This window comes from Scardinius erythrophthalmus (genome assembly GCF_964197995.2).
Source record: "Scardinius erythrophthalmus genome assembly, chromosome: 4".
In the NCBI taxonomy this organism is placed as follows: Eukaryota; Metazoa; Chordata; class Actinopteri; order Cypriniformes; family Leuciscidae; genus Scardinius; species Scardinius erythrophthalmus.
In genome coordinates, this window is record NC_138224.1 from 23,028,076 (window position 1) to 23,053,855 (window position 25,780).

At 40.1% G+C, this 25,780-nt stretch overlaps 1 protein-coding gene across 2 annotated transcripts in view; it reads left to right on the forward strand.

Moving 5' to 3' along the window:
- Positions 1-25,558, forward strand: part of large1 (LARGE xylosyl- and glucuronyltransferase 1) — a 64,645-nt gene extending 39,087 nt beyond the window's left edge. For both annotated transcript variants that reach the window (XM_081364452.1, XM_081364453.1), the window contains 10 exons: positions 3,631-3,802; positions 5,216-5,320; positions 5,464-5,576; positions 6,083-6,208; positions 7,650-7,805; positions 7,933-8,096; positions 16,899-17,177; positions 19,339-19,485; positions 20,961-21,156; positions 21,960-25,558. In XM_081364452.1, coding sequence (XP_081220578.1) covers positions 3,631-3,802; positions 5,216-5,320; positions 5,464-5,576; positions 6,083-6,208; positions 7,650-7,805; positions 7,933-8,096; positions 16,899-17,177; positions 19,339-19,485; positions 20,961-21,156; positions 21,960-22,157 — 1,656 coding nt within the window. In that variant the 3' untranslated portion in view covers positions 22,158-25,558. The remainder of the gene's footprint in view (positions 1-3,630; positions 3,803-5,215; positions 5,321-5,463; positions 5,577-6,082; positions 6,209-7,649; positions 7,806-7,932; positions 8,097-16,898; positions 17,178-19,338; positions 19,486-20,960; positions 21,157-21,959) is intronic.
- The last annotated feature ends 222 nt before the right edge of the window (positions 25,559-25,780 follow it).

The following is a 25,780-nucleotide window of genomic DNA, read 5'->3' on the forward strand; positions in this document are numbered from 1 at the left end:
TGTATCAAAACATCCTGCAAGAGCAACCTTCTCCCAAACAGTGCCAATACTGCACAGTGAGGTGAAGACTTTTGGACAACGGCCTGGTGCAAACAAGGGCAGCAAAGAAGCCACTTATCTTCTAGAAAAACATCAAGGACAGAATAAAATTCTGCAGGAAGTACAAGGATTGGACAACGGAAGTCTGATGCAAAGTTATTTTTTCTAATGAAACCCCCTTCCGACTGTTTGGGACATCTGGAAAATCGATTATCCTGAGAAGAAAAGGTGAATACTACCACAAGTCTTTTGTCGTGCCAACAGTGAAGCATCCTGAGACCATCCATGTGTAAAGTTGCTTTGGGGCAGTTGTGGCCTAATGGTTAGAGACTTGGACTTGTAACCCAAAAGTCGCGGGTTCGATTCTTAAAGAACAAGTTCGGTATTTTACACTTAAAGCCCTGTTTACTGATCGTTTCTGATGAAATAGAACAGTTAAGATTAAAATTTGGACACATGCTGCTGTCCCGAGAATTTTAGGTTTCTTTCGCTTTCCCCCCCACCTCCAGAATGGCTGCATATGTGCACTGGAACAATCCTTCCTAAAATGCATTAAACTTTCGTTTACTAAGACGTGAAACTCACCGAGTGGTCAGGGGTGTTCACTGATATGCTCACACAAAAATCGCTGCAAAAGATGCTTTCCAACAGGTTTTATCGTAGTTTTTGTCCAACTCCATTGACTTGTATTGGATGTGCTGTGAGGTACGGTATTACTCCGCCGGAAGTGGGGGTTGTTTGTATTCTTTCTGTAGGAGTGTCTATTATTCAAGCTCTCAACGGAAGAATGTACGGGTGTGAGGCGTTTGGAAAAATAGATCCACAGTTTTACAACGAATGGTAAAACACCTGTTGGAAAGCATCTTTTGCAGCGATTTTTGTGCGAGCATATCAGTGAACACCCCTGACCACTCGGTGAGTTTCACGTCTTTGTAAACAAAGGGGGGGGAGGGGGGGAAGAAACCTAAAATTCTCGGGACAGCAGCATGTTTCCAAATTTTAATCTTAAACGTTCTATTTCATCAGAAACGATCTGTAAACAGGGCTTTAAGTGTAAAATAACGAACTTGTCCTTTAATACCGACAGGAAATGACTTGGGTGCTCTTGAGCAAGATGTGCATTCAACCCTCAGTCGCTCCCTGGGAGCCGCAGTGAATGGCTGCCCACTGCTCGCTGTGTGTGTGTTCACTACTCACTACTTATAATGTGGATGGGTTAAATGTAGAGGACCAATTCCAGGTATGGGTTACCATACTTGGCCTTCCCTTCCCTGCCCTGCACTTTTCATCCAAGGATCTGGGCTCTTACATTTTTGCCCCAAAGAATGGAACACAATGTTCCAGTATACCATTAGCCTGGATGCCAGCCGAACTTAGCCCCACCCACAACATTTTAGGTCGGGAAGTTCGGTCTGGACTTGATCCGTTGTGGAGCAACTATGCTCGAACCAGAGCTGTTTTGACCAATCAAATTGTCAGGGCAGGCTTTATACGATGATGGACAAATGATCAACAGTAACGTAATCATCCACGTCACCAAAGAGCGCTTGGGTTGAATTCGTTTGATGACTGCCGCTGGAGGATTGAGATGTGTAGATTCCTCCATCATGTCTGTTATAGAAGATATCAACAGCACATTATTTTAAAAGAGGAACAGAGAACCGTGATCAAGGCATTTGTCGATTTGTCGAATCTTTAGGAGATGGAGTAGTGTAGAGAATAATATTCTGGTCTTATGTTGTGTTATTATACAAATCAAATAAAGTAACAGTTAAAACGGTTAATAATTGAATCACAGCAGTAAAAAACATTTACATATAACAGTTATATATAACATTTCTAACAGTAATCTTCATAAGCTTTGTTGGAGCTTTGTAATGCTCAGTGATCATCATCAGTGATCAGAATGCTCGTGCACATGGCCGTCATTTGTGCAGTTCAACCGGGACTAAACCCCAAACCACTGAACCAGCACCAGCATTAGAATCAGCACCATTTTGGTTAGTTAGTCGCGGCGTTACCATCCATTTTAGGTCCGGGCCCACCCATTTTCTACTATGGTTTTGTAAGTTTCTTCATTTGGATCCATTTGCGATCCATTCCATTCCAAACAAACAACGCAGTTTACATGTTTGTCCTTGTTACATTATTCATTAAGATAATAATTAATAAATGCATGCACAATTATCAGTGAACTTGTTAAATGTTGCAGATATGTTTTACTATGCACAAACAAATGCCTTTCAACAACAAATGTGTGCAAAATTCAGAATAAAATTAATGTGCAGCAATTTGTACAAATAGAGAGTCTGTAGGCCTACAATATATGTATTGTAGCTAAATAAGCGCATTTAGTTTCATATTTGTTAAAATATTATAATGTTATTTTTTTTTCATCTATGTTGATTATGAAAAGTGACCAGCACGAGTAAGATAGGATGCGCAATATATCGAGAGACATGGAGCGGGTCAGACATAATTTTGACCACTTCATTAAGTTTTGTTTTGTAGAAAGCCTTTCTTTGAAGTGAATTTCGTTTTGTATAAATTGTATCTTAATTGTAATATTTTTTTTTATCAACCAATTGCCTGTATTCAAATATAGCAGACAATATAATCATGACATGGCGCCAGCGCGGTCACTTGCATTGCTCGTGAACTGGAGCGCATCTCATCATGAATTGAACCGAAACTCAGTGTATGCCTCACAGACATGAAATATATCATAAGAAAGCTTGAAATGTCTTTTAACAATTTAGGCTGCTACTCTCTGATTATGTAATCCATGAAGTGCATTTCTCTCTATAGGCGCGTTCACTACGGAGATGGTGATGAATTTGAATTATATAAATTAATTATAGTGATTGATTTTTACTTTTGAGCCCTGGCGCCTGCCTCTGAGGAACTATTTGCACATCCCTGGCAGTTGGTTTGTAAAATATCTTCATTGTTTTGTCAGATATCTTGATTTCGTCTGAAGATAGGCAGAGAAGTGTGTGTGTTGTTGTTGTTGTTGCTGTTATTAAACTAAAAATAATAGGCCTATCATTTTATTAAACAATAAATTAAATTAAATGAAATTGTATTAAAAAAAGCAACAAAAAAAATCCTGTTTAAGTTATTTTTATTTTATTTATTTTTACCGATGCTTAATTAGGTATACAAATTCAGGTAGGAATACTGAATACTCTACTGAGTCGCTGTCCTTAGTGCTGCAGAAAAGTGCTGAAACGGAGATGAAGGGGAACCCGGCTTTTTTATTTTATTTTAACTGGCCCATCCAGTTTTCTGGAGGCCCACCTACAATCAAAATCCTGGCGCCGCTAGTGGTCCAAACATGTAATACTTTCTGACATTTAAATCAGTGGCAAAAAGTATTGCAGCTGCCTTATTTGGCATTTCGATTGGGAGATTTTTTTTTCACAACCTGAAAATTTACCAAGGACCCCATGTGTATTTTAGACAGTGCAGCGCTGCTCTACGGAGTAAATAATTTGAAATTACACACATACTTCTTGCCTTTTTCATTTTTGCAGTCTTGCAGTTTTTAAATTAATTTGATGTTTTTTGTTTGCTCTCTGTGTTTTCCAGTCTGAGGTGTCTTGGATCCCTAACAAGCATTATTCTGGCATCTATGGCCTGATGAAGCTGGTGCTGACCAAGACGCTGCCCTCCGACCTACAGAAGGTCATCGTCCTGGATACTGACATCACCTTTGCCACAGACATCGCTGAGCTGTGGGTCGTCTTCCACAAGTTCAAAGGTACTTTTGAATAAGATTTCATTGAAATGATAGCTGTTTTTGTGTCGATTGCACTTTACAAATGTATTTTAATGAAATAATGCAAGTTTTGTGGCTGGTGAGCTTTCAGATGACTGCACATTAGTGATGGGCGCTTTCGAAACACTGCTTCATGAAGCTTTGAAACATTTACGAATATTTTGTTTTGAAAATCACTGGTTCGGAGCTTATATCAAATGTGCCTTTAACTGCATTATTTGATCTCACTCGCATGTACTGTACTCACGTAACCAGCCAGATGTGGGTGGGCAACCTGTACCGGATTGACCTTCGACATGAAACTAGGCTTAGAAACAACGACACACTCTTGTTGAATGTTTGATTATTGTGTCTTGAAGAACAGATGAAAGGAAAGCTAGAGAGGTGCATGTCTTATTGACCGTTTGTTAGGATCTTCAGTAGCCGTCTGTTACTCCACACACAAATGTGTTTTTATGTCAATTAATTTATTTCATTTATTTATTTTGTCCTATATGCTAATTCACACCACTCACTTCTGGGGGGATTTTTTTGTATTGAAATTCATGTTCATGTTTTTAGGGGGCATAGAGTCAGAAATGTCAGGGTGATACAGCTGTCACAGAAAGAGAAAAACCTGGAAAAAAGATTGAAATTCTTGAAAAGAAAAACTTCAGTAGCTGCATAATTTAATATTTTTTTTCTGCTTATTAATATTTGGAAAAAGTCTAAAAGTGCATCCAGCATGCAGAAAAATTATAAATCTCTACTCAATCTCAATAAAAACAAACAAAAAATCAGATAATTTTGACCTTTAATAAAAATGTAATGTTAGGTCAGTTTGTAAAATGTCATTTGGTGCAACTCCCCAAAAATGTAGTATATGATGAATTCAGAAATGTATATCAAACATTTGAGCAAGACACAATCATTAGCTATGTTTCCATCCACATATTTTTGTGCAAATTTTGAGATATCAAAGATATCGTTTGAATCGGATATTTTTTTTTTATCCGACAAAAAAAAATGTGCATAAACTACAATGGAAACACATTTACTAAATAAATTCCTCTATGCACATCAAAAATCAAAAAAACATGTGACTTTGCGATTGGATGACATAACTGGACTAACCAGCACAACAATCTTTTTGCACAGCGTCTGAAATGGTGTTTTGGTTGTTCTGAAATGCCTGAGCAAAGTCTGTCGTCAAAGCCAAACATCAGGCATCCTCTGAAACGTGTTTATTTCATTTCGTCTGTGCGCTCTGAGAAGCAAGTTATTTATTAAATATGAAAATTACTTTATACAGTGGCTTCTCCTACTTTTCTTAGTGATATTTAGTAACTCAGATGCTACCGATCAGTAATGTAAATTAACATGCTAAGTCACTGTGGTGGTGTTTGTGTGTTTCAGGTCAGCAGGTTCTTGGTTTAGTGGAGAATCAGAGCGATTGGTACCTGGGAAACCTGTGGAAGAACCATCGGCCTTGGCCAGCATTGGGCAGAGGCTTTAACACCGGTACGTCAGCCAGATTTCTGATTATCACGCTTGAAGGGAAGACCAGTTTTAGAACAAATACCAAAGATTCTGATAAATAAAGATAGTGATTTTTTAGATTATACAACACCCACTATATTATAAGTGCTGTGTGTGTGTTGAAGGTGTGATTCTGCTGTTGTTGGATCGTTTGAGGAAGCTGAAGTGGGAACAGATGTGGCGGCTGACGGCAGAGAGAGAGCTCATGAGCATGCTGTCTACATCACTTGCTGATCAGGTAAACACATGGGCTCTGTTTCAGTCCCCACTGAGCTGCCCTGCTGTCTACTTAGACAGTATAACATTATAAGTGACTAATTTTCAATTAGGCACATTTGTATGATGCAACATGCAGCAATACCAATAGCACTTCACATAAAAAACACATGGGAGACCCTCAATTGATTTGTTTATCAACAAATAAAAAATACTGAAATTTTTGAAAAGTATTATGATTAAAATTAATGAAAAGTATTGAATGCGGAAATCCATATATATCTGCTCATGTTGCATCAAATATTTCTTTTTATACATTGTTTTTTGCAGCATTGAGCATAACAAATCACACTTTTTTGTTGAGTATATGAATGCATTGCCCAATTGTTTCTGTGTACTCACTGAATGAATTTTGCACTCTGAATTCTATCATCATAAACAAAATGCAGATGCAGTTTTATTTTAGAGTAGAGCTGCTTTAGTAAAATTAACATAATATCTTTTTTATGAACAATATTGTGCCTGCAGGACATCTTCAACGCTGTGATCAAGCAGAACCCGTTCCTGGTGCACCAGCTGCCCTGCTTCTGGAATGTTCAGCTGTCGGATCACACCCGCTCTGAGAAGTGCTACAAAGATGTGTCTGACCTCAAGGTGACATCACTGTGGAGCTGACACAAGGGGGAGCACACAATTTCTTCACACGTACCCACCTTATTTTGCAACACTTTATTCTGTGAATATGTGAGACTTCCGCTTTATTAACCACTATAGGTAAATAACTACAAGAATAACAAAGTGAAGTAAATGGTGAAACTATACCAGTGTGTTCATAATTACGCCAAATAATATGGTAAGACATACAAGTTTTCAATATTAAGCTGCATAACGAGCTGTTTTTACAGCTAAAAATAGGGAAGCTGATGACACAGGAAGTCAAACAGAGGCTGTGTATCTCTTACGTTAAAAATAAAGTGGATAGCTGACGGGATAAACACCTCATCTACATACACTATATTGCCAAAAGTATTGGGACACCCCTCCAATCACTTCCATGGCCACAGCTGTATAAAATCAAGCACATAGGCATGCAGACTGATTCTACAAACATTTGTGAAAGAATGGGTCGCTCTCAGGAGCTCAGTGAATTCAAGCATGGCACTGTGATAGGTTTCTACCTGCACAATAAGTCCATTTGTGAACTTTCCTCACTACTAAATATTCCACTATCAACTGTTAGTGGTATTATAACAAAGTGGAAGCAATTGGGAACAGCAACTCAGCCACAAAGTGGTAGGCCACGTAAAATCACAGAGCGGGGTCAGCGCATGCACAGAAGTCGGCACCTTCCTGCAGAGTCAATAGCTACAGACCTCGAAACTTTGTGTGGCCTTCAGATTGGCTCAAGAACAGTGCGTAGAGAGGAATGGAATGGGTTTCCATGGCCGAGCAGCTGCATCCAAGCCTTACACCACCAAGTGCAATGCAAAGTGTCGGATGCAGTGGTGTAAAGCACACCACCACTGGACTCTAGAGCAGTGGAGAGGTGTTCTCTGGAGTGACGATTTACGCTTCTCTGTCTGGCAATCTGATGGACGAGTCTGGGTTTGTCGTTTGCCAGTAGAACGGTACTTGCCTGACTGCATTGTGCCAAGTGTAAAGTTTGGTGGAGGGGGGATTATGGTATGGGGTTGTTTTTCAGGGGTTTGGCTTGGCCCCTTAGTTCCAGTGAAAGGAACTCTTAATACCTAGAAATTTCGGACAATTTAATGCTCCCAACTTTGTGGGAACAGTTTGAGGATGGCCCCTTCCTGTTCCAACATGACTGCGCACCAGTGCACAAAGCAAGGTCCATAAAGACTCGTAGAAAGCCTTCCCAGAAGATTTGAAGCTGTTATAGCTGTAAAGGGTGGGCCAACTCCATATTAAACCCTACGGATTAAGAATGTTCAAGTTCATGTGCATGTAAAGGCAGATGTCCCAAAATATTATAAAATATACATATAGTGTATGTGCTTAATATTGAAAGAAACAACAAGAGACCAAATCAAGCAAAGGGTTGATTCATATAATTTCCCACATTTCTGAACTCCAGGTGATCCACTGGAACTCGCCGAAGAAACTGCGTGTTAAGAACAAACACGTGGAGTTCTTCAGGAATCTCTATCTGACGTTCCTGGAGTATGATGGGAATCTGCTGAGGCGTGAGCTCTTTGGCTGTCCCAGTGAAACAGACCACAACTCAGAGAATGTGAGTTTTATTACTGTGCTTCATGTTGCCAACTTCAACTGCAACTTTTAAAGTTGTAAAGGTCTGCAATGATTTCTTTGTTCAGGCAGCATGAAAGAATAACACTTGTTTCCTAATATTCCTGCAGCTCCAAAAGACCCTATCCGAGCTGGATGAAGATGACCCATGTTACGAGTTTCGTCGGGAGCGCTTTACTGTGCACCGCACACACGTCTATTTCCTGCACTATGAGTATGAACCAACCTTAGATAACACAGACGTGACGCTGGTGGCCCAGCTTTCTATGGACAGGTAAGAAAACATAGGCAACAACACCTCCTCACCAACAGATGTTTAATACATCATGCCATTATTATAAGGCACATTATATCAAATTGATCAAAACTTGATCAATGGATGATGCCATTTAACCCTCTATGATACAGTATGCATTATGTTCTAGCCATGAAATATTTTTCAAATAAGTTTTTAATTACTTCAATCATACAAATCAAAAAATATTTTTGAAAAAAAAAGGGGGGGAGGGGGTAATTTAGGGAAACCACAATGGAAAATGGTCAAATTTATATAAAATTATGATTTTATTTTCTATTTAATTGCACAATTCTTTTTGAAATTGATAGATTTATATACTTGGAACTCATGCAAACCAAAAATAAGTAGATCCATATCATTTAATCCCTATCATTTGGCTAACTCATCCTCACTCTCATCACATAGAGCTAACTCTTCACTCGTCCTATTGCCCTTTCCAATAAAATATTGCTGTATTCATTTTCTGAAAAGAAGAAATCAATTAGTTATTTATGCATAAATACAACTATACTATAATAAACACTTCAAATAAATAATGAACTGCAATCCTATTGTTGATGATAAATTAGTTACACTGAACAAAATTAAATTAGTTACACTGAACAATATATATCTATACTGAACAAAATTATAAACGAAACTCTTTTGTTTTTGCCCCCATTTTTCATGAGCTGAACTCAAAGATCTAAGACTTTTTCTATATACACAAAAGGCCTATTAAGCCTGGTTCACACGGCAGGATAATTAACCCCTTCCGACAATCTTAAAGGGGTAGTTCACTTTAAAATTAATTTTTGATATGTTTTAGCTTACCTCAAGGGCATCCAAGATGTAGGTGTCTTTGTTTCCGCAGTAGTTTCAATTTTGATATTTTTAGGTCAAACCGTTCTTGTCTGTCAGTCTTATAATGCAGGTCGATGGTCACTGGCTCAAAACACAAGTCGAAATTAAAACAATTCCCCATCGTCCAAATGAAACAAATCCCCATCATAATTACACATTGATGGCCTAAGACACGAAACGAGCGGTTTGTGTGAGAAAACGAACAGTATTTATATCGTTGTTATCTCTTGAAAACAGCACACGTCCAAATGATCTGACGGCGCGGGCGGGTATAGATATATACATAGATGTCGCCTTGGCTACTGCAGTTCATTGGAACGAAACCGTAGCCAAGGCGACATCTATGTACATATCTATACCCGCCCGCGCCGTCAGATCATTTGGACGTTGCTGATGAAACGAGCATGCAGCCTGTGGGCTGTGGCGTGTAGATTTTTTTCTTTCATCCATTGGCTGCTCTATAGTATTTTATCACGCTATCATTCATTCAAGTGCTAAGAAACAATTCAAGCGCAATAAAACACAAAAATAAGAACTCAAATCTGTACTGGCAGCGCTGTCTGTAAATATCCTCTCTGTGTGACACACGCACACACAGGACTCATTTTCCAAAACCCCCCCCCCCCCCCCCGGACCCCCCTAATACAGTAAAACTATACATTTTAGAGTGGCCTTTTATTGTGACCAGCCAGCCATTTGTGAGTCTGCTCAAGCTGTCGCATCCGTCTTTTCACATGCAATACAGTACGTAACACAAATGCAATAGCATGTCACTCTGTAGGCATCTTGCAACAGTTCCCATACAAGCAATTTTTTAGATTATCATGACAGAATATGCTAATTGAAGATAGTTAACTACACATCAGCAACATAAATTAATAAACTAAGAATTCAGAAACGTCCTGTTGTATTCTACATATTGTCACTTCTTGTTGAGTCTCTCCATTATTGTCTGACTCCAGTTTAACATAAAAGGAATGTTCTTCCATTTTAGTGCTTGTCTGTGTGAGGTAATCGGAGCTGCTAACACACACACACACACACACACACACACACACACACACACACACACACACACACACACACACACACACAGCTCTTGAAGCTCGGCCCTCTGTGTCAGGAGCAGCAGCTCATTTGCATTTAAAGGGACACACAAAAACGGTGAGTTTTTGCTCACCCCCAAAAAGTGGCAATTTTAACATGCTATAAAAAAAATATCTGTGGGGTATTTTGAGCTAAAACTTCATATACACACTCTGGAGACATCAGAGACTAATTTTACATCTTGTGAAAAGGGCATTATAGGACCTCTTTAATGTTGTAAATGAACACTGAAATGAGTTTCCTGCTAATTGAACCGCACTGTATCCTAATACTCTACTCATGATCATACGCAATGGCATTCACGCTTTGGCCTGAACTCAATTAAAATGATTTGCCTTGTCATCATTCATCATCCTGATGACATTAACTAGCAAACTGCTTCTGGAAAGAACCGCATTGGAATGTTTTGAGTCAAACCTTAACGGCTTTTGTGATCAGTGTAATGAGGGATGCTCTGTTTAGTCAGGCATGTTCGGGCTACTTCAGACAACTCATCAGTCAGTACCAGTGGCGGAGGGTTATCGTTCTTGTCAACAGTGACGGATGCAATCCGCTGTCATCTTGGAGGGAATGACGGCCAAGTATAGCACTCAAGAGGAATAAGGTTGTCAGAGTAGATGCCACATCTAGTTCGACTTGAATGAAAGTGAAGTTTTGAGGGATAGAAGTGCAATCCGTTCAGTACGTCATGCTGTTTGTGTATACTTAGGTGTTTATCATTCAACCATTGATATATTGAATTATCAAAGAATATTTAGGTCTGTAAAATCTGTAGTGATTTATAATTTTGTTTCTTGTTATGCTCAGTTATAAAGTATTTATTTGACTAGAAATTAATAAAAATGTGAGTGCTCTGTAAAAGTAATTAGTAGTGTAATTATTAGTAGATCAGGAAATTTGAGATCACCAATATTTATTTATAAAGTGCCTCGTGCCACACTTTTTCAAGTTAGCATGCTGCATTAAAATGTACCACACTAACATTTCTGAGAATTTATATTTTGTGAAATAATACAAATAAATCCAGATTTGATTTTTTTTTTTTTACCATCAAAGATCATTGTGATATACTGTGTAAACATCATGAGATCACACACATCAGTAATACGCAAAAAAATAAGAGAATATATCCAGTACAAGCTCTAAAACTGCTCCATTTAGAAATCATTATTATCAGTGGTTTGTTTCCCGTCTTGGTATTTTGTTGTAATGCAAACCACTAATTATTAACCCTATAAAGCCTAAAAGCCTATAAATTATCAGCATGATAAAAAAAATTGTGCACAATTTGCTACATGCTTTCTCTTGTCTAATTGATAGTTTATAATGGTTTATATTTAGTAGATTTTCTTTTTTGCAAGTAAAAGGCCTTTTAGTATAATTCTAAAAGCATCCCCCTTCAGTTTTTTTTGTACTAATTAATCTAACTAGCTAATTTAATCATTTAATCTTCCATCCATCCATCCATCTTCTACCGCTTATCCGGGGCCGGGTCGCGGGGGCAGCAGTCTAAGCAGGGATGCCCAGACTTCCCTCTCCCTCGACACTTCCTCCAGCTCTTCCGGGGGGACACCGAGGCGTTCCCAGGCCAGCCGGGAGACATAGTCTCTCCAGCGTGTCCTAGGTCTTCCCCGGGGTCTCCTCCCGGTGGGACATGCCTGGAACGCCCAGGAAGGCGTCCAGGAGGCATCCGGAAAAGATGCCCGAGCCACCTCAACTGACCCCTCTCGATGTGGAGGAGCAGCGGCTCTACTCTGAGCTCCTCCCGAGTGACCGAGCTTCTCACCCTATCTCTAAGGGAGCGCCCAGCCACCCTGCGGAGAAAGCTCATTTCGGCCGCTTGTATCCAGGATCTTGTCCTTTCGGTCACGACCCAAAGCTCATGACCATAGGTGAGAGTAGGAACGTAGATTGACCGGCAAATCGAGAGCTTCGCCTTGCGGCTCAGCTCCTTCTTCACCACGACAGACCGGTACAGCGAGCGCATTACTGCAGAAGCTGCACCGATCCGTCTGTCAATCTTCCGTTCCATCCTTCCCTCACTCGTGAACAAGACCCCGAGATACTTGAACTCCTCCACTTAAGGCAGGAACTCTCCACCAACCTGAAGCGGGTAAGCCACCCTTTTCCGACTGAGGACCATGGCCTCAGATTTGGAGGTGCTGATTCTCATCCCGGCCGCTTCACACTCGGCTGCAAACCGTCTCAGTGCATGCTGGAGGTCCTGGTTTGATGAGGCCAACACGACCACATCATCCGCAAAGAGCAGAGATGAAATCGTGTGGTCCCCAAACCTCACCCCCTCCGGCCCCTGGCTGCGCCTAGAAATTCTGTCCATAAAAATTATGAACAGAACCGGTGACAAAGGGCAGCCCTGCCGGAGTCCAACACGCACTGGGAACAAGTCTGACTTACTGCTGGCAATACGAACCAAGCTCCTGCTCCGGTCGTACAGGGACCGGATAGCCCTTAGCAAAGGGCCCCGGACCCCATACTCCCGGAGCACCCTCCACAGGCCGCCGCGAGGGACACAGTCGAATGCCTTCTCCAAATCCACAAAGCACATGAACCCTCCAGCACCCTGTAGAGGGTATAGAGCTGATCCAGTGTTCCACGACCGGGACGAAAACCACACTGTTCCTCCTGAATCCGAGGTTCTACTATCGGCCGGATTCTCCTCTCCAGTACCCTGGCGTAGACTTTCCCAGGGAGGCTGAGAAGTGTGATCCCCCTATAGTTGGAGCACACCCTCCGATCCCCCTTCTTGAAAAGAGGGACCACCACCCCGGTCTGCCAGTCCAAAGGTACTGTCCCCGACCGCCACGCGATGTTGCAGAGGCGTGTCAGCCAAGACAGCCCCACAACATCCAGAGACTTGAGGTACTCAGGGCGGATCTCATCCACCCCCGGTGCCTTGCCACCGAGGAGTTTCTTGACTACCTCGGTGACTTCAGCTTGGGTGATGGACGAGTCCGCCTCCGAGCGCTCAGCCTCTGCTTCCTCAATGGAAGACGTGACGGCGGGATTGAGGAGATCCTCAAAGTATTCCTTCCACCGTCCGGTGATATCCCCAGTCGAGGTCAACAGCTGCCCACCTCCACTGTAAACAGCATTGGTAGGGCACTGCTTCCCCCTCCTGAGGCGCCGGACGGTTTGCCAGAATCTCTTCGAGGCCGACCGATAGTCCTTCTCCATGGCCTCACCGAACTCCTCCCAGGCCCGAGTTTTTGCCTCCACAACCACCCGGGCTGCAGTCCGCTTGGCCCGTCGGTACCCATCAGCTGCCTCAGGAGTCCCACAAGCCAGCCAGGCCCGATAGGACTCCTTCTTCAGCTTGACGGCATCCCTTATTTCCGGTGTCCACCACCGGGTTCGGGGATTGCCGCCTCGACAGGCACCGGAGACCTTACGGCCACAGCTCCGAGTGGCCGCGTTGAATGGAGGTGGAGAACATGGTCCACTCGGACTCAATATCTCCAACCTATCTCGGGATCTGGTCGAAGCTCTGTCGGAGGTGGGAGTTGAAGATCTCTCTGACAGGGGATTCGGCCAAGCGTTCCCAACAGACCCTCACAGTACGTTTGGGTCTGCCGAGTCTGTCCAGCTTCCTCCCCCGCCATCGGATCCAACTCACCACCAGGTGGTGATCAGTTGACAGCTCCGCCCCTCTCTTCACCCGAGTGTCCAAGACATACGGCCGGAGGTCGGATGAAACGACTACAAAGTCGATCATCGACCACCGGCCTAGGGTGTCGTGGTGCCATGTGCACTGATGGACACCCTTATGCTTGAACATGGTGTTCGTTATGGACAAGCTGTAACTAGCACAGAAGTCCAATAACAGAACATCACTCGGGTTCAGATCAGGGGGGCCGTTCCTCCCAATCACGCCCCTCCAGGTGTCACTGTCTCTGCCCACGTGGGCGTTGAAGTCCCCCAGTAGAACGATGGAGTCCCCAGTCGGAGCACTTTCCAGCACCCCTCCCAGAGACTCCAAGAAGGCCCGGTACTCTGCACTGCCGTTCGGCCCGTAAGCACAAACGACAGTGAGAGACCTATCCCCGACCCGAAGGCGCAGGGAAGCGACCCTCTCGTTCACCGGGGTAAACTCCAACACATGGCGGCTGAGCTGGGGGGCTATAAGCAAACCCACGCCAGCCCGCCGCCTCTCACCATGGGCAACTCCAGAGTGGTGAAGAGTCCATCCTCTCTCGAGGAGTGTGGTTCCAGAGCCCAAGCCGTGCGAAGAGGTGATCCCAACTATCTCTAGTCGGAATCTCTGAACCTCACGCACAACCTCAGGCTCCTTCCCCGCCAGAGAGGTGACATTCCATGTCCCTAGAGCTAGATTCTGCGTCCAGGGATCGGGTTGTCTAGGCCCCCGCCTTCGACTGCCGCCCGATCCACTTAGCACCAGCCCCTTACGGTCCCTCCTGCAGGTGGTGGGTCCACGGGAGGGTGGCCCCACGTCGCTCCTTCGGGCTGAGCCCGGCCGGACCCCATGGGGGGAGGCCCGACCACCAGGCGCTCGCATACGAGCCCCAACCCCGGGCCTGGCTCCAGGGTGGGGCCCCGGCTGCGCCATACCGGGCGACGTCACGGTCCTCTTTTTCTTTGGCATCATAAGGGGTTTTGAACCGCTCTTAGTCTGACCCGTCGCCTAGGACCTGTTTGCCTTGGGAGACCCTACCAGGGGCATATAGCCCCAGACAACATAGCTCCTAGGGTCATTCGGGTACTCAAACCCCTCCACCACGGTAAGGTGGCAGTTCAAGGAGGGGATCATTTAATCTTGATTTGCTGATTTTTATAAAGTAAATGTAAGAATAACTTTTATATTGTCAGTAATATTTTAAGATGAACGCTGTACTGAACTGTACTGTACTTAGAAAAATCATGTTAAAATTTGAGCATTGGGCTATTGAGGAACATTTGTTTGCTCATCTCTTAATCACCATTGCATAGAGTGGTGCAGGTATGACATTCCTTTGTAGGCCAAAACACGAAAGCGAGTTGCATTTTAGCACTTCTGGTTCCATTGTCCTGAAGTCGATGGGTTTTTTGACTGGGTTTTTTTGTTAAATGGCTGAAATAAGGTCTGTGCTGAACACAAGCTCAAGAAAATTTCACTTTTTATTCTACAATATAAAATACATCAGTATTAGCCCACTCATGCTTTTTTTAAGCTGTAACATGTCTTGAAAAAGGCGGTTGCTAACAAGAGGATAAATGGGACTACTGAGGCTGTTGAGGAGATTAAACGTCATCACACCGAACAAGTAAACTTAGTCCCCTTTTACATCCTCATTATGCTTATAATTGTGCTCTTGTAAACTATTCTAGCTCCAACGTTCTGGGAATGTTTTTAGATAAAAACTGAAAGAGTTGTCGGAATCTTAGTGATGGTGACGTTGAAGTCGTGGGACCGTGGTGTAGTTCGTTTATAGCCTATCTTTAGCTTTTTACTTCCAGCGACTGCATTTAGGCTTCAAAATTCATAGAAGTTGTGTTTATCTGTGATAATTATTTTGATGGACAAAAAGTGCAAGTATAAAATGTTGTTGATCACAGAGCTTGTTTTTAGTGATAATCCAGTGTGATAAACCAGTGTGATGCTAACTGCCGGTTGGCCTACAAAGTGACGTCATACCTGCACCGTTCTATTGCATTTCATTATGTTTTGACACGGAATAATTATTTTTTTTTTTTTCACAATTCTAAGAATTTTTTTAATATTCTGCCTTTTTTCCTCAGAATTGCGAGTTTATATCCCACAATTCTTCATTTTTTTCCTCTGAATTGACGTAGACTGACAATTGCGAGTTATGAAGTCCGAATTGGAAGATATAAAATTGCGATTTCAAGAACAAAGTCAGAATTTTTACTTTTTTTCGCTGTTATCAGGAAAAAATGCAAGCTTCACATGAACACTTATGCGCCAAATAATAACACACATTTATCTAGGCCATATTTACATTAGGCCATGTAGCTAACGTAAGGCTACTTATGTTACATGTTTCAAATGATAAGATGATCATTTGGATTTCCTGCCGGACATAGTGTAATTACCACAGAGACCAGACATGTTAACAATCTGTCCGTCAGGGACAGCATGACTTCGCCACTTCCTGTGGAGTTTTTTTTTTCTCTGCGACTAACAGACTAATTAAAATTTGGTCGACTAAACCTCTTCTCGTTAAATGCTCATTTACTTAGTAATGATTATTAAGTTACCTGTAGTCTAAAATGGACTTCATTGGGACTTTTTAGGCTGCCCTAGCGCTTTGGGTGACATTGAGTCAGTAGACTGGGCTCCGACGGTCAACCTCAGTTACCAAAAAAACAAGTTTTATACAACTATAGTTGGTAATGTCAACAGCCTCGACTGTCGGCAAATCATTAAGTTCTACCGGAAACTAACTCATCTTCATGAGGTATGGGTTATGTCCAACATATCTGTTAATTAACTCCTTGTATCTATGTCTTGAAACTGGATCTAAATCCATACAATACGGACTCTCCGTAGCGGTTTCCTCCATCAACGTATTCTCCATGTTTACTTCCTGCCCTCCCTCTAAAAACGCGCCGCCTTCGAGCGTCATCATAATCACGTGACTGAAACCCTGCTATTAACGTTTAGTACAGTGTATCCTTTTTCAAACTCTTCCTAATCAAACACACCTGAGCTCAACTCAATTATTAAATTATTAAATCACGCTGGGGAAAATTTCTATTTAAATAAAATAAAATAAATGGTCTTGGACCCACTGAATCAGATTGTATGTTATTATGTTTTTGGTCAGTTACTGGAGTGTTTCTTTGTTCCAGGCTGCAGATGCTAGAGGCCATCTGTAAACACTGGGAAGGGCCCATCAGTCTGGCCCTCTACCTCTCCGATGCCGAAGCCCAACAGTTTCTGCGATACGCTCAGGGCTCGGAGGTTCTGATGAGCAGGAGCAACGTGGGATACCACATAGTCTATAAAGAAGGCCAGTTCTACCCTGTTAACCTGCTGCGTAATGTTGCTTTGGGGCAGGTCAACACACCCTACATGTTCCTGTCGGATATTGACTTCTTGCCCATGTATGGACTCTATGAGTATCTCAGGTAAGACAAAACCTAAATATGGAATGGTAAAACAACGTTGGTCCATTTTGGTTTGGTCTCATCTCAACTGTTGACCACAAACCTAAATCTGTGGTTACAGATTGTTATTACTTATAAAAACTCTAAAACTAAGCCCATGTGCTACTTTATTTAACCCCGAAACAGTATATTTTAAATTCATATACTTATAATTTGAGTAGGAAACTGTGTAAATGGAGCCTTTTCAAAGACTGTGATGATGTGTTTCCACAGTTATCAACATCACAAGTCTAATAAAGTTTATATATATATATATATATATTTTTTTTTTTATGTAATACATTTATAATGCTATACTTTGTGTTATATTACCTTGTCAGTAAATGACAAAAACGGCTGAGTTTTTGTATGCAAATTTGACATCTGTAATCAATTTCTCAAAAAAAAAAAAAAAATGTAAGTTGTGGAAATGCAGATTTTTTTACTTTTGCATTTAGATTAAATGCAAATGCAACAATTATATTTGATGTCGTCTCCCGTTCATCGCTATAGAAGTTTACACAACTATGATGACTTCTGCTTCTGAGAACCCCGGAAATGTGAAAAGTAGGGATGTCCCGAGCCGATCTCAAGGATCTGTATTGGGGCCGATTACGTTTTTTTTATACTACGGGGCTGTTGAAAGCTTGAATCTGATTGGTTGACGAACGTTCTAAAGTGTGCAGTTATTTTCAGGGAAAAATAAAGCTAAAGTAGGTCTTGACTGCATTACAGTTCCATATCACTTCGCGTAGTTAACTGTAATAACGGAAAATAGAATACAATTCATAACAAGAAGAAAATGACAGACGAGATTAAGCTTGATCTGCCATTTTTGATGTCTAACTTCACAATCAATGGAAACGTGCATTTTAATTTTAATAAATAAAGTATATAGTATATAGTTCTATCTATAATCAAAAGAAAATTAAACTGAATATATAAATAAATTGATAGTCGTGCTAAACGGGTTTTCGTTATCATTGCAGATAATGTAACAAATAAATATAGGCCTTATTAAAATGGCTTTGTGTTTTATTTATTAGGCTAGCCTACTGTCAATAATAGAAAAAAAGGAATTAACGTAATAATTAAAACAATTAATAAATAAATAAAATAATATTGATTCCACACTTACTAGATGTGGGCCGGATCTGGGCCTAAACTATGTTGCTGTCTGGGTGACGTGTGTACCAATATGGTCTGTTCTAGCATCTCGCACGCACGTTCAAGCACTTTTGTAATGAATAACTCAAAAGTTTACCTATCAGACTGAGACATCGTTGCCATAACACGTTGATATGGGTTACTCAGGTAATTGTTATAATACTACGTAGTGATAGATGGCCCTTTTAGATTTCAGCTCCGGATCTCGGTAACTTTAATGTACCGGAGTATCGGATTGGGACTCGGTATCAGCAGATAATCAAAATTAAATTCCTCGAATCGGATTGGGGGCACAAAAAACTTGATCAAGACATCCGTAGTGAAAAGGGTCCATTCTGGTACTGTCACCCCGTTTTGGTGTGCTATGCAATAATGCATTATAATAAAACACAAAAAAAACAAAAATGTTTTGCCAACCCTGGTACTCTCAAAATGTTTCGGGGTTATTTGGCAAGTGCAAGCAGGTGTTGATACTTTTGTATCACCACATTATATACTGTCAACATTCTTGCACTTCTTTATAAAAAATCTGTTGAACATTTGTTAAGGAAATACTGATAAAGACTGTAAGAGAAATTTGCCTTAGATTAAACCATGTGCTCATAAACATTTTTGATGTCACTTTGTTAAAATATGATGTAAGAAAAAAAAAATACAAGGGAAGAAAAGTCATAACATAACAGGGGTGAAACTTTTGGGAGAAAGAGATATTGTACACAGATCTGTAACTGAAAAACTCTGGTGTGCTTGTTTGCTTCAAAAAAAGACAAGTAAGATACTAGACGAATACCAATGTAACTAATAAAAGCTGAAAGCAAAACTCATTTTGCTCTGAAAATAAGAAATACAAGAGTGCCAACCCATGTACATTAAATCATGTTTTCCATTATTGGTGTCAGCAAAATGTTCTCAGGTTGTGAATGTGATTTGTACAAGTGATCTGTTCCACAAGTAATCCATCTTGTTTCTGTTTTAGGAAATCAGTTGTTCAGCTTGATATGGCGAACACTAAAAAGGCTCTTGTGGTTCCGGCGTTTGAAACACTGCGCTATCGGCTGTCCTTTCCCAAATCTAAAGCAGAGCTCTTGTCACAGCTCGATATGGGCACTCTGTTCACATTCAGGTAAAAACAATACAATTTTTTTTTTTTTTAATTCTCAGACATTTTCTGCATTTATGGCAGATGATATTTTCTTAGATTTGTGACTGAATCTTTCATGATTCTTTTTAATCAATTCATTTCAGTTAATCGATTTAACCAACCTATCAGGGCCGGCCCTGACCAATTTTCTGCCCTAAGCAAGATTTTACCTGGTGCCCCATGTATCACAGCCTATTTCACCCCGTCATTGTGTTCATGATTATTTAGTTTATTAGATTATTTAGATTATATATATATATATATATATATATATATATATATATATATATATATATATATATATATATATATATATATATATATATATATATATACATACACACACACACACAAACATATACACATATATATATATATATATATACACACACACACACACATTACAGCCTAAACACAAATAGCAAGAGCATTACATAGCATTCAAGTTAAGTCCCAATTATCTTTATAGCGCTTTTTACAATACAGATTTAATGTGAATTTTACAGAAAACTTAGCTATTTTTAATGAACCTGTATATAAATATCATTACTAATTATGGCAAATAAATTTTAAAAATGCCATATATTCCCCCAAAACTGCAAAACTGTAGAGTAAAACATTAATTTAAAAAAGTGATAAAACATGCGTCTAAAAACTGACATGATTGTTCCAAAATCACACTGTCTGGGGCCTCTGGAGAACTCAGAACAACTGTTAGCATAAAGTTTAAGGTAAAAATAACTGCCATTGAATTATAGTATCTTACTACTATGCAATTAGATCACTTTACCTCTGTCTTTATCCCCTTTTATCCACTTCTCTTCTTTTTGCCACTGTATCTATCGCAGACTATATTGCTAATTTATAATGTGTCATGTAAATTCGGCCATCCGTTACATCAGGAATTTTCACCGTGTCTAGACCTGGGGCGAGCTGCCAGGCCCATTTCTACAGGGGAGCCTGAGTGTGTTAAGCGCCCTCAAACAAAAGCAATGCTGTCTACAATGGATGCGGCGAGAGGCGACGCTACACAACAAATAACCAACAATTGATCGCGCGTGCTCTGTTTCTGACGCATTTCAAGCACTCGCTAGGCGGGGGAAGATTGATGTGCCAGACCGGAGTCGGGGGATTTTGTAAAGTTTTTGTGGAGGTTTTTTTTTTTTGTGTGTGTGTTGCTTTATTTGGTAGTAGTTCGAATTAATGGTTTTAAAATAGTATTATAAAAAAAATAATAATAATTACTCGTTCACTCATTTTGGCGCCCCTATGGATGAGTGGCGCCCCTAGCATTTGCCTATTCCGCCTATGCCGCGGGCCGGCCCTGCAACCTATCACAAACTTATCTGAATATTATATATTTAGTTATATTTATTAGTTATTTTTTATGTTTTTGCACTTTCTTGACCGTTTTACGATGACTTAATAAAAATGAATAATCATTTACTTGTCCACAGATATCATGTCTGGACAAAGGGTCATGCTCCCACAGACTTTGCCAAATGGAGAACCGCTACAACACCGTACCGAGTTCAGTGGGAGGCCGACTTTGAGCCGTATGTGATGGTCAGACGAGAAAGCCCCGAGTACGACCGGCGCTTTGTGGGGTTTGGGTGGAATAAAGTAGCTCACATCATGGAGCTGGACGCTCAGGTAACATTTGTATGCATTAATACCATTTAAATTTCATTAAAAAGCTTTTTTGGATTTCATAATAGTCTCTGACTAGACGGATGATGTGACAGATTAGTAATTTTTTTCAAATAGTAGAATCCACCATTTTAAAGGATTAGTTCACTTCAGAATTAAAATTTCCTGATAATTTACTCACCCTCATGTCATCCAAGATGTTCATGTCTTTCTTTCTTCAGTCAAAAAGAAATTAAGATTTTTGAGGAAAACATTCCAGGATTTTTCTCCATATAGTGGACTTCAACGTGAATCAACGGTTTGAAGGTCCAAATTGCAGTTTCAATGCAGCTTCGAAGACTCTACACGATCCCAGCCGAGGAATAAGGGTCTTATCTAGACAAACCATCGGTCATTTTCTAAAAAACCTAAAAAAATATATACTTTTCAACCACAAATGATCGTCTTGCACTAGCACTGCAATGCACCACGCATTACGTAATCACACAGGAAAGCTGTCTAAGGCTGTCTATGCGTCAACAATGCTATCAAAAAACATGTCCGCCATCGGCCAATGAATTACTGGTAAAAAACTGGTAAAATGAAATAAAAATGGTAAATTTCCTGTATTTGCTGAAAATGGTCATTTCCATCTATAATTGAGACGTTAACAGGCTTGCTAAATAAAACATCTTTTTACGCATGTGCTTAAAGGCCTTAAAACCACTTGAACCGTGATGATTGCAGCTAGATTTATAACTGTAATCTTATTTTCTGAGAATAAATAGATCTTTCACCATGTGATGTTGTTTGTTGTGTATTTTCAGGAGTACGAGTTTGTGGTTCTGCCCAACGCCTACATGATCCACATGCCGCACGCGCCCAGTTTTGACATCACCAAGTTTCGCTCAAACAAACAGTACCGTGCTTGTCTGAAGACGCTGAAGGAAGAGTTTCAGCAGAACATGTCTCGGCGCTACGGTTTCGCTGCGCTCAAATACATGACAGTGGATAACAACAGCTAGCCGAGCACATTGTCCAAGAAACCGAAACAATAACTGCCACGAGCTGATCCTGGAGCGCTGTGTGACAGCACCTTTACGGATGCGTTCAGTGGAACTGAGAACGCAGGGTTATTAGGAGGCACGGCTTGTGATCATCCATTCATTCAGGGATCTGACAAGACTTTATCAGTGGTGTTTGACACCAGTGCTGAGAATTAAACTGTTGATTCCAAGTCACTTTTGTGAGAAGGCAAGCTGATTCAGCAAATGGAAACTTCTAGAATAAATGATGTCTATTGTTACTTATTAAAAATGGACAACAACACTGATGCACTTCAGATTAAAGCCTTGAATCGGTCTCTCCGTCTGTCAACCTATCTTTCATTCTGACTGTCTAACCATTTGCCAGCCTGTCTGTCTCTTTGCTACCTTTTCTAACATCTGACTCTCTGAGTATCAATCTATTGGTTTGTTTACCTATCTGTTGACCTTATGCCTCTATCTTTCTCTCTCTCTTTTTTCATCTCTACAATCATTCTTTCTGTCAATCCTTCTGTCGGTTTAATAATTTGTCTTTATCTCTGTCTAAAAACTGTTTATCGAACAATCTATATCCCTCGATCTATATCTGCCGAACTATGCTTGTTTCTGTCTGTCTGACAATCTATTTAACAATCTGTTTATATACAATTTGTCTGAATCTCTTTATATCCGTTTGTCTCTCTCTCTATATCATTTGCCTGTCTGTCTAACAATCTATGTAAATCTGCCTATATCTAACAATCAGTCTATATATATATTTTTGTCTTCCTCTCTCTGTCTGTCTCTCTATATATCATCTGCCTATCTAACAGTCTATATTTCTCTATATATGTGTGTCTAATTATCTAGCTCTCATTATATCAACAATCTCTCTCTCTCTCTCTCTCTGGATTCAAGGTTTCAGTCTCTGTCGACACAGTTGTTGTGTGTTGTGAAGTAGTTGGAAATGTGTTCATTCTCACTGCAGATGTGAACAGTGTAATAAACAGGGATCTTCATTCATCGGACTGGCAATAATACGTAACGAGAGGCCAAAGTGAACACTTCATTGACACATTAAAGATGGTTAATGGTTTAAATGGCATCACAGCAGACTAACAGACTTATACACTGGATTGCAGGCTTAATTAACAAACTTAATCATTTTCTTCATTATTTGTAAAAGATAGTGTAGTTGCTGCTGCGGTGTCATGAGTTGTTCTTCTCTATCGGCAAACAACATGTCTGACTCAGGCTCGTGTTCAGAGAATTATCTGCTGATATTTTGCCTTTTTTACCACCCGACAGCACACAAGCTCAACGTGTGTTAGTTTCCATCTGCCATACGTCTCTAAAATGTGTCCTGTCTGATGTTATATACTGAGATTCATCAGTTTACCACCTATATGATTGTGAATTTTTTGTGAATCAGATATTTTCAAGATGTTTGTACACTTCAACCGACTTCACGGCAGCATACGTGTGTTTACTGCGGTATCAATGAAGTGCTTTTAATCGGCTACAGTCTGTGCCGTGTGCATTACAGTAAGCCTGCGAGATCTTTATAAGTTGAGCTCATTCACAAGACTGCTGCTTTATTTAATCTTACTTTATTGGTTTGAAGGAAATATCGAGCATTCATGCTAATGTCCTGTAGAGCCCCTTGTGGCACAGCTGAGAACGCACTCGCACTTGCATTACCAATTGCATTGTGACAAATTTTGGAAGAAGAGTTTGTGTTTACATATAATACAAGCAGATACAAATAATCTGTGAAAACAACATGAATGTGATGATGAATGTGTGCTGCTTATATTCAAGACAGTTCCATTAGATTAAATCTGGGCTAGTTGTCACTTTTAAATTTTTTATTGAAACGTGATTAACACAATGTGAGGTCGTATTTATTTTTTAACGTGCAAAAATTTCGGACAATGCAATGCAGTAAATGCAATGCAAATAGTATAGGCTGTTATATGCCTTTTCGAGATAATTCAAACTGTAAAGCAGTGTAAAAAAAAAAAAAGCGGTCAAAATGTAAGATGAGTGTCATGGTGCTTTTATTGAGTTCGCTTGTTCAGTGTGCATTACAAAATTTGAAATGTAAATTTTAGTTGGGCATTCATTTACATTGGACTTCAGAGCATTTTTTACCACTTTTTCAATATCGTCACCTTCCTAAAATAATTGACAGCTGCATCAAGAAGAACGAAAATCTACTCAACCTTTCAATTATTGGTTCAGTTTTTTGTGTTTTCTGAGAAACCTGAAAAAAATGACTTTTTGACTTTTTTAAGAAGGTGACGATATGTGACAAACCAGTGTTGGGGGAAAGTTACTACTAATTGTGTTACTTAGTTACTTTTATGTAAAGTAATGTGTTACGTTACTTTTCCTCACCTGGGCTGGCCTTGCTTGTTTGATTTTTAATAACAACAACAAAAAAAGTTTGTTTTTGGCAAATGTAAAGGCCAAAAACACCAAAAGTGAAATGAATAAGCCTCAGGCTGAAGGAAATGCAAACTCACTCCTGTACAGTAGAGGGCACAGCTCAAACAAACCTTTCAGCTGTGCTGACATTCTGAATCACAGAAGAAGAAATTTCAGCAATATAAACTAAAAAAAAAAATTTAAACAAATGTGATCTTTATCTGAAGTCATTTTTGTTCGTATGGTTGAATTGGATCATCAAAGGTCAGCACAAAGACTTTGGTCAATAAAGTGAGATTAAATACATAAAGAACTTCTGAGTTTGCATTTTCACTGTTTTTATTATTTTTGAGAAAAACATATTTTGTTTTTGTGCAAATGAGATGAGTACATGCAAATGTTCACATCATGGGGTCAGAAGAGGTGTCAGTCAATACATGGGAAAACAAAGTAACAAGTTACTTTTTTGAAAAAGTAACTTTGTTGTCATTTAAAAGTTTTGCTAGTTACTTGAAAAAGTAATCTGATTACATACCTTGTTACTTGTAATGCGTTACCAAAACACTGGTGACAACTAGCCCCAGTCTGTATTTGCTACTTAAGAAGTAAAACCAGCAGATGAAGTTATTAATGGACAGCATATGTGTGTAAAATCTGAAGGATACTCGGTTCCAACCATCCATTATTTTGTATTCGTTTGGAAACCGTCCACGTCACTGAAATGTCCTGATGTGGAAGCCTTACGTCCATACCCTTCTGTGGATATACATGTTTCATAATGTTGCTACTGATGCTCATCGATATGTTTGCTTTGGAGCTGTGCCATTATTTTCCAGTATTTCCTGAGGTTGTACGCGAGATGTGCTGAGCTGTGTGTGCACACTAGCTGATTGATGTGTGTTTAATATGAATATAAACAGCCACATGTCCAGGATAACACTGATAAAACTGCTTCTGAATAAAATCAAATCATGTTGTCTTCTGCTTATTTTACTGTAATGTACACGATGCTGAAACAATGTTTCAAACATTTCAACCATTTCAAACATTCATTGCATTATCTTTATGAATCTCCTAACCACATAAAACAATTCAAAATCTTTTTCTTTTTTTCATATTCATATAGGATATACATCATGTGACTCTCCACAAGACCATGAAAAAACAATGTTTAAAAAAAGAAAACATTTTAA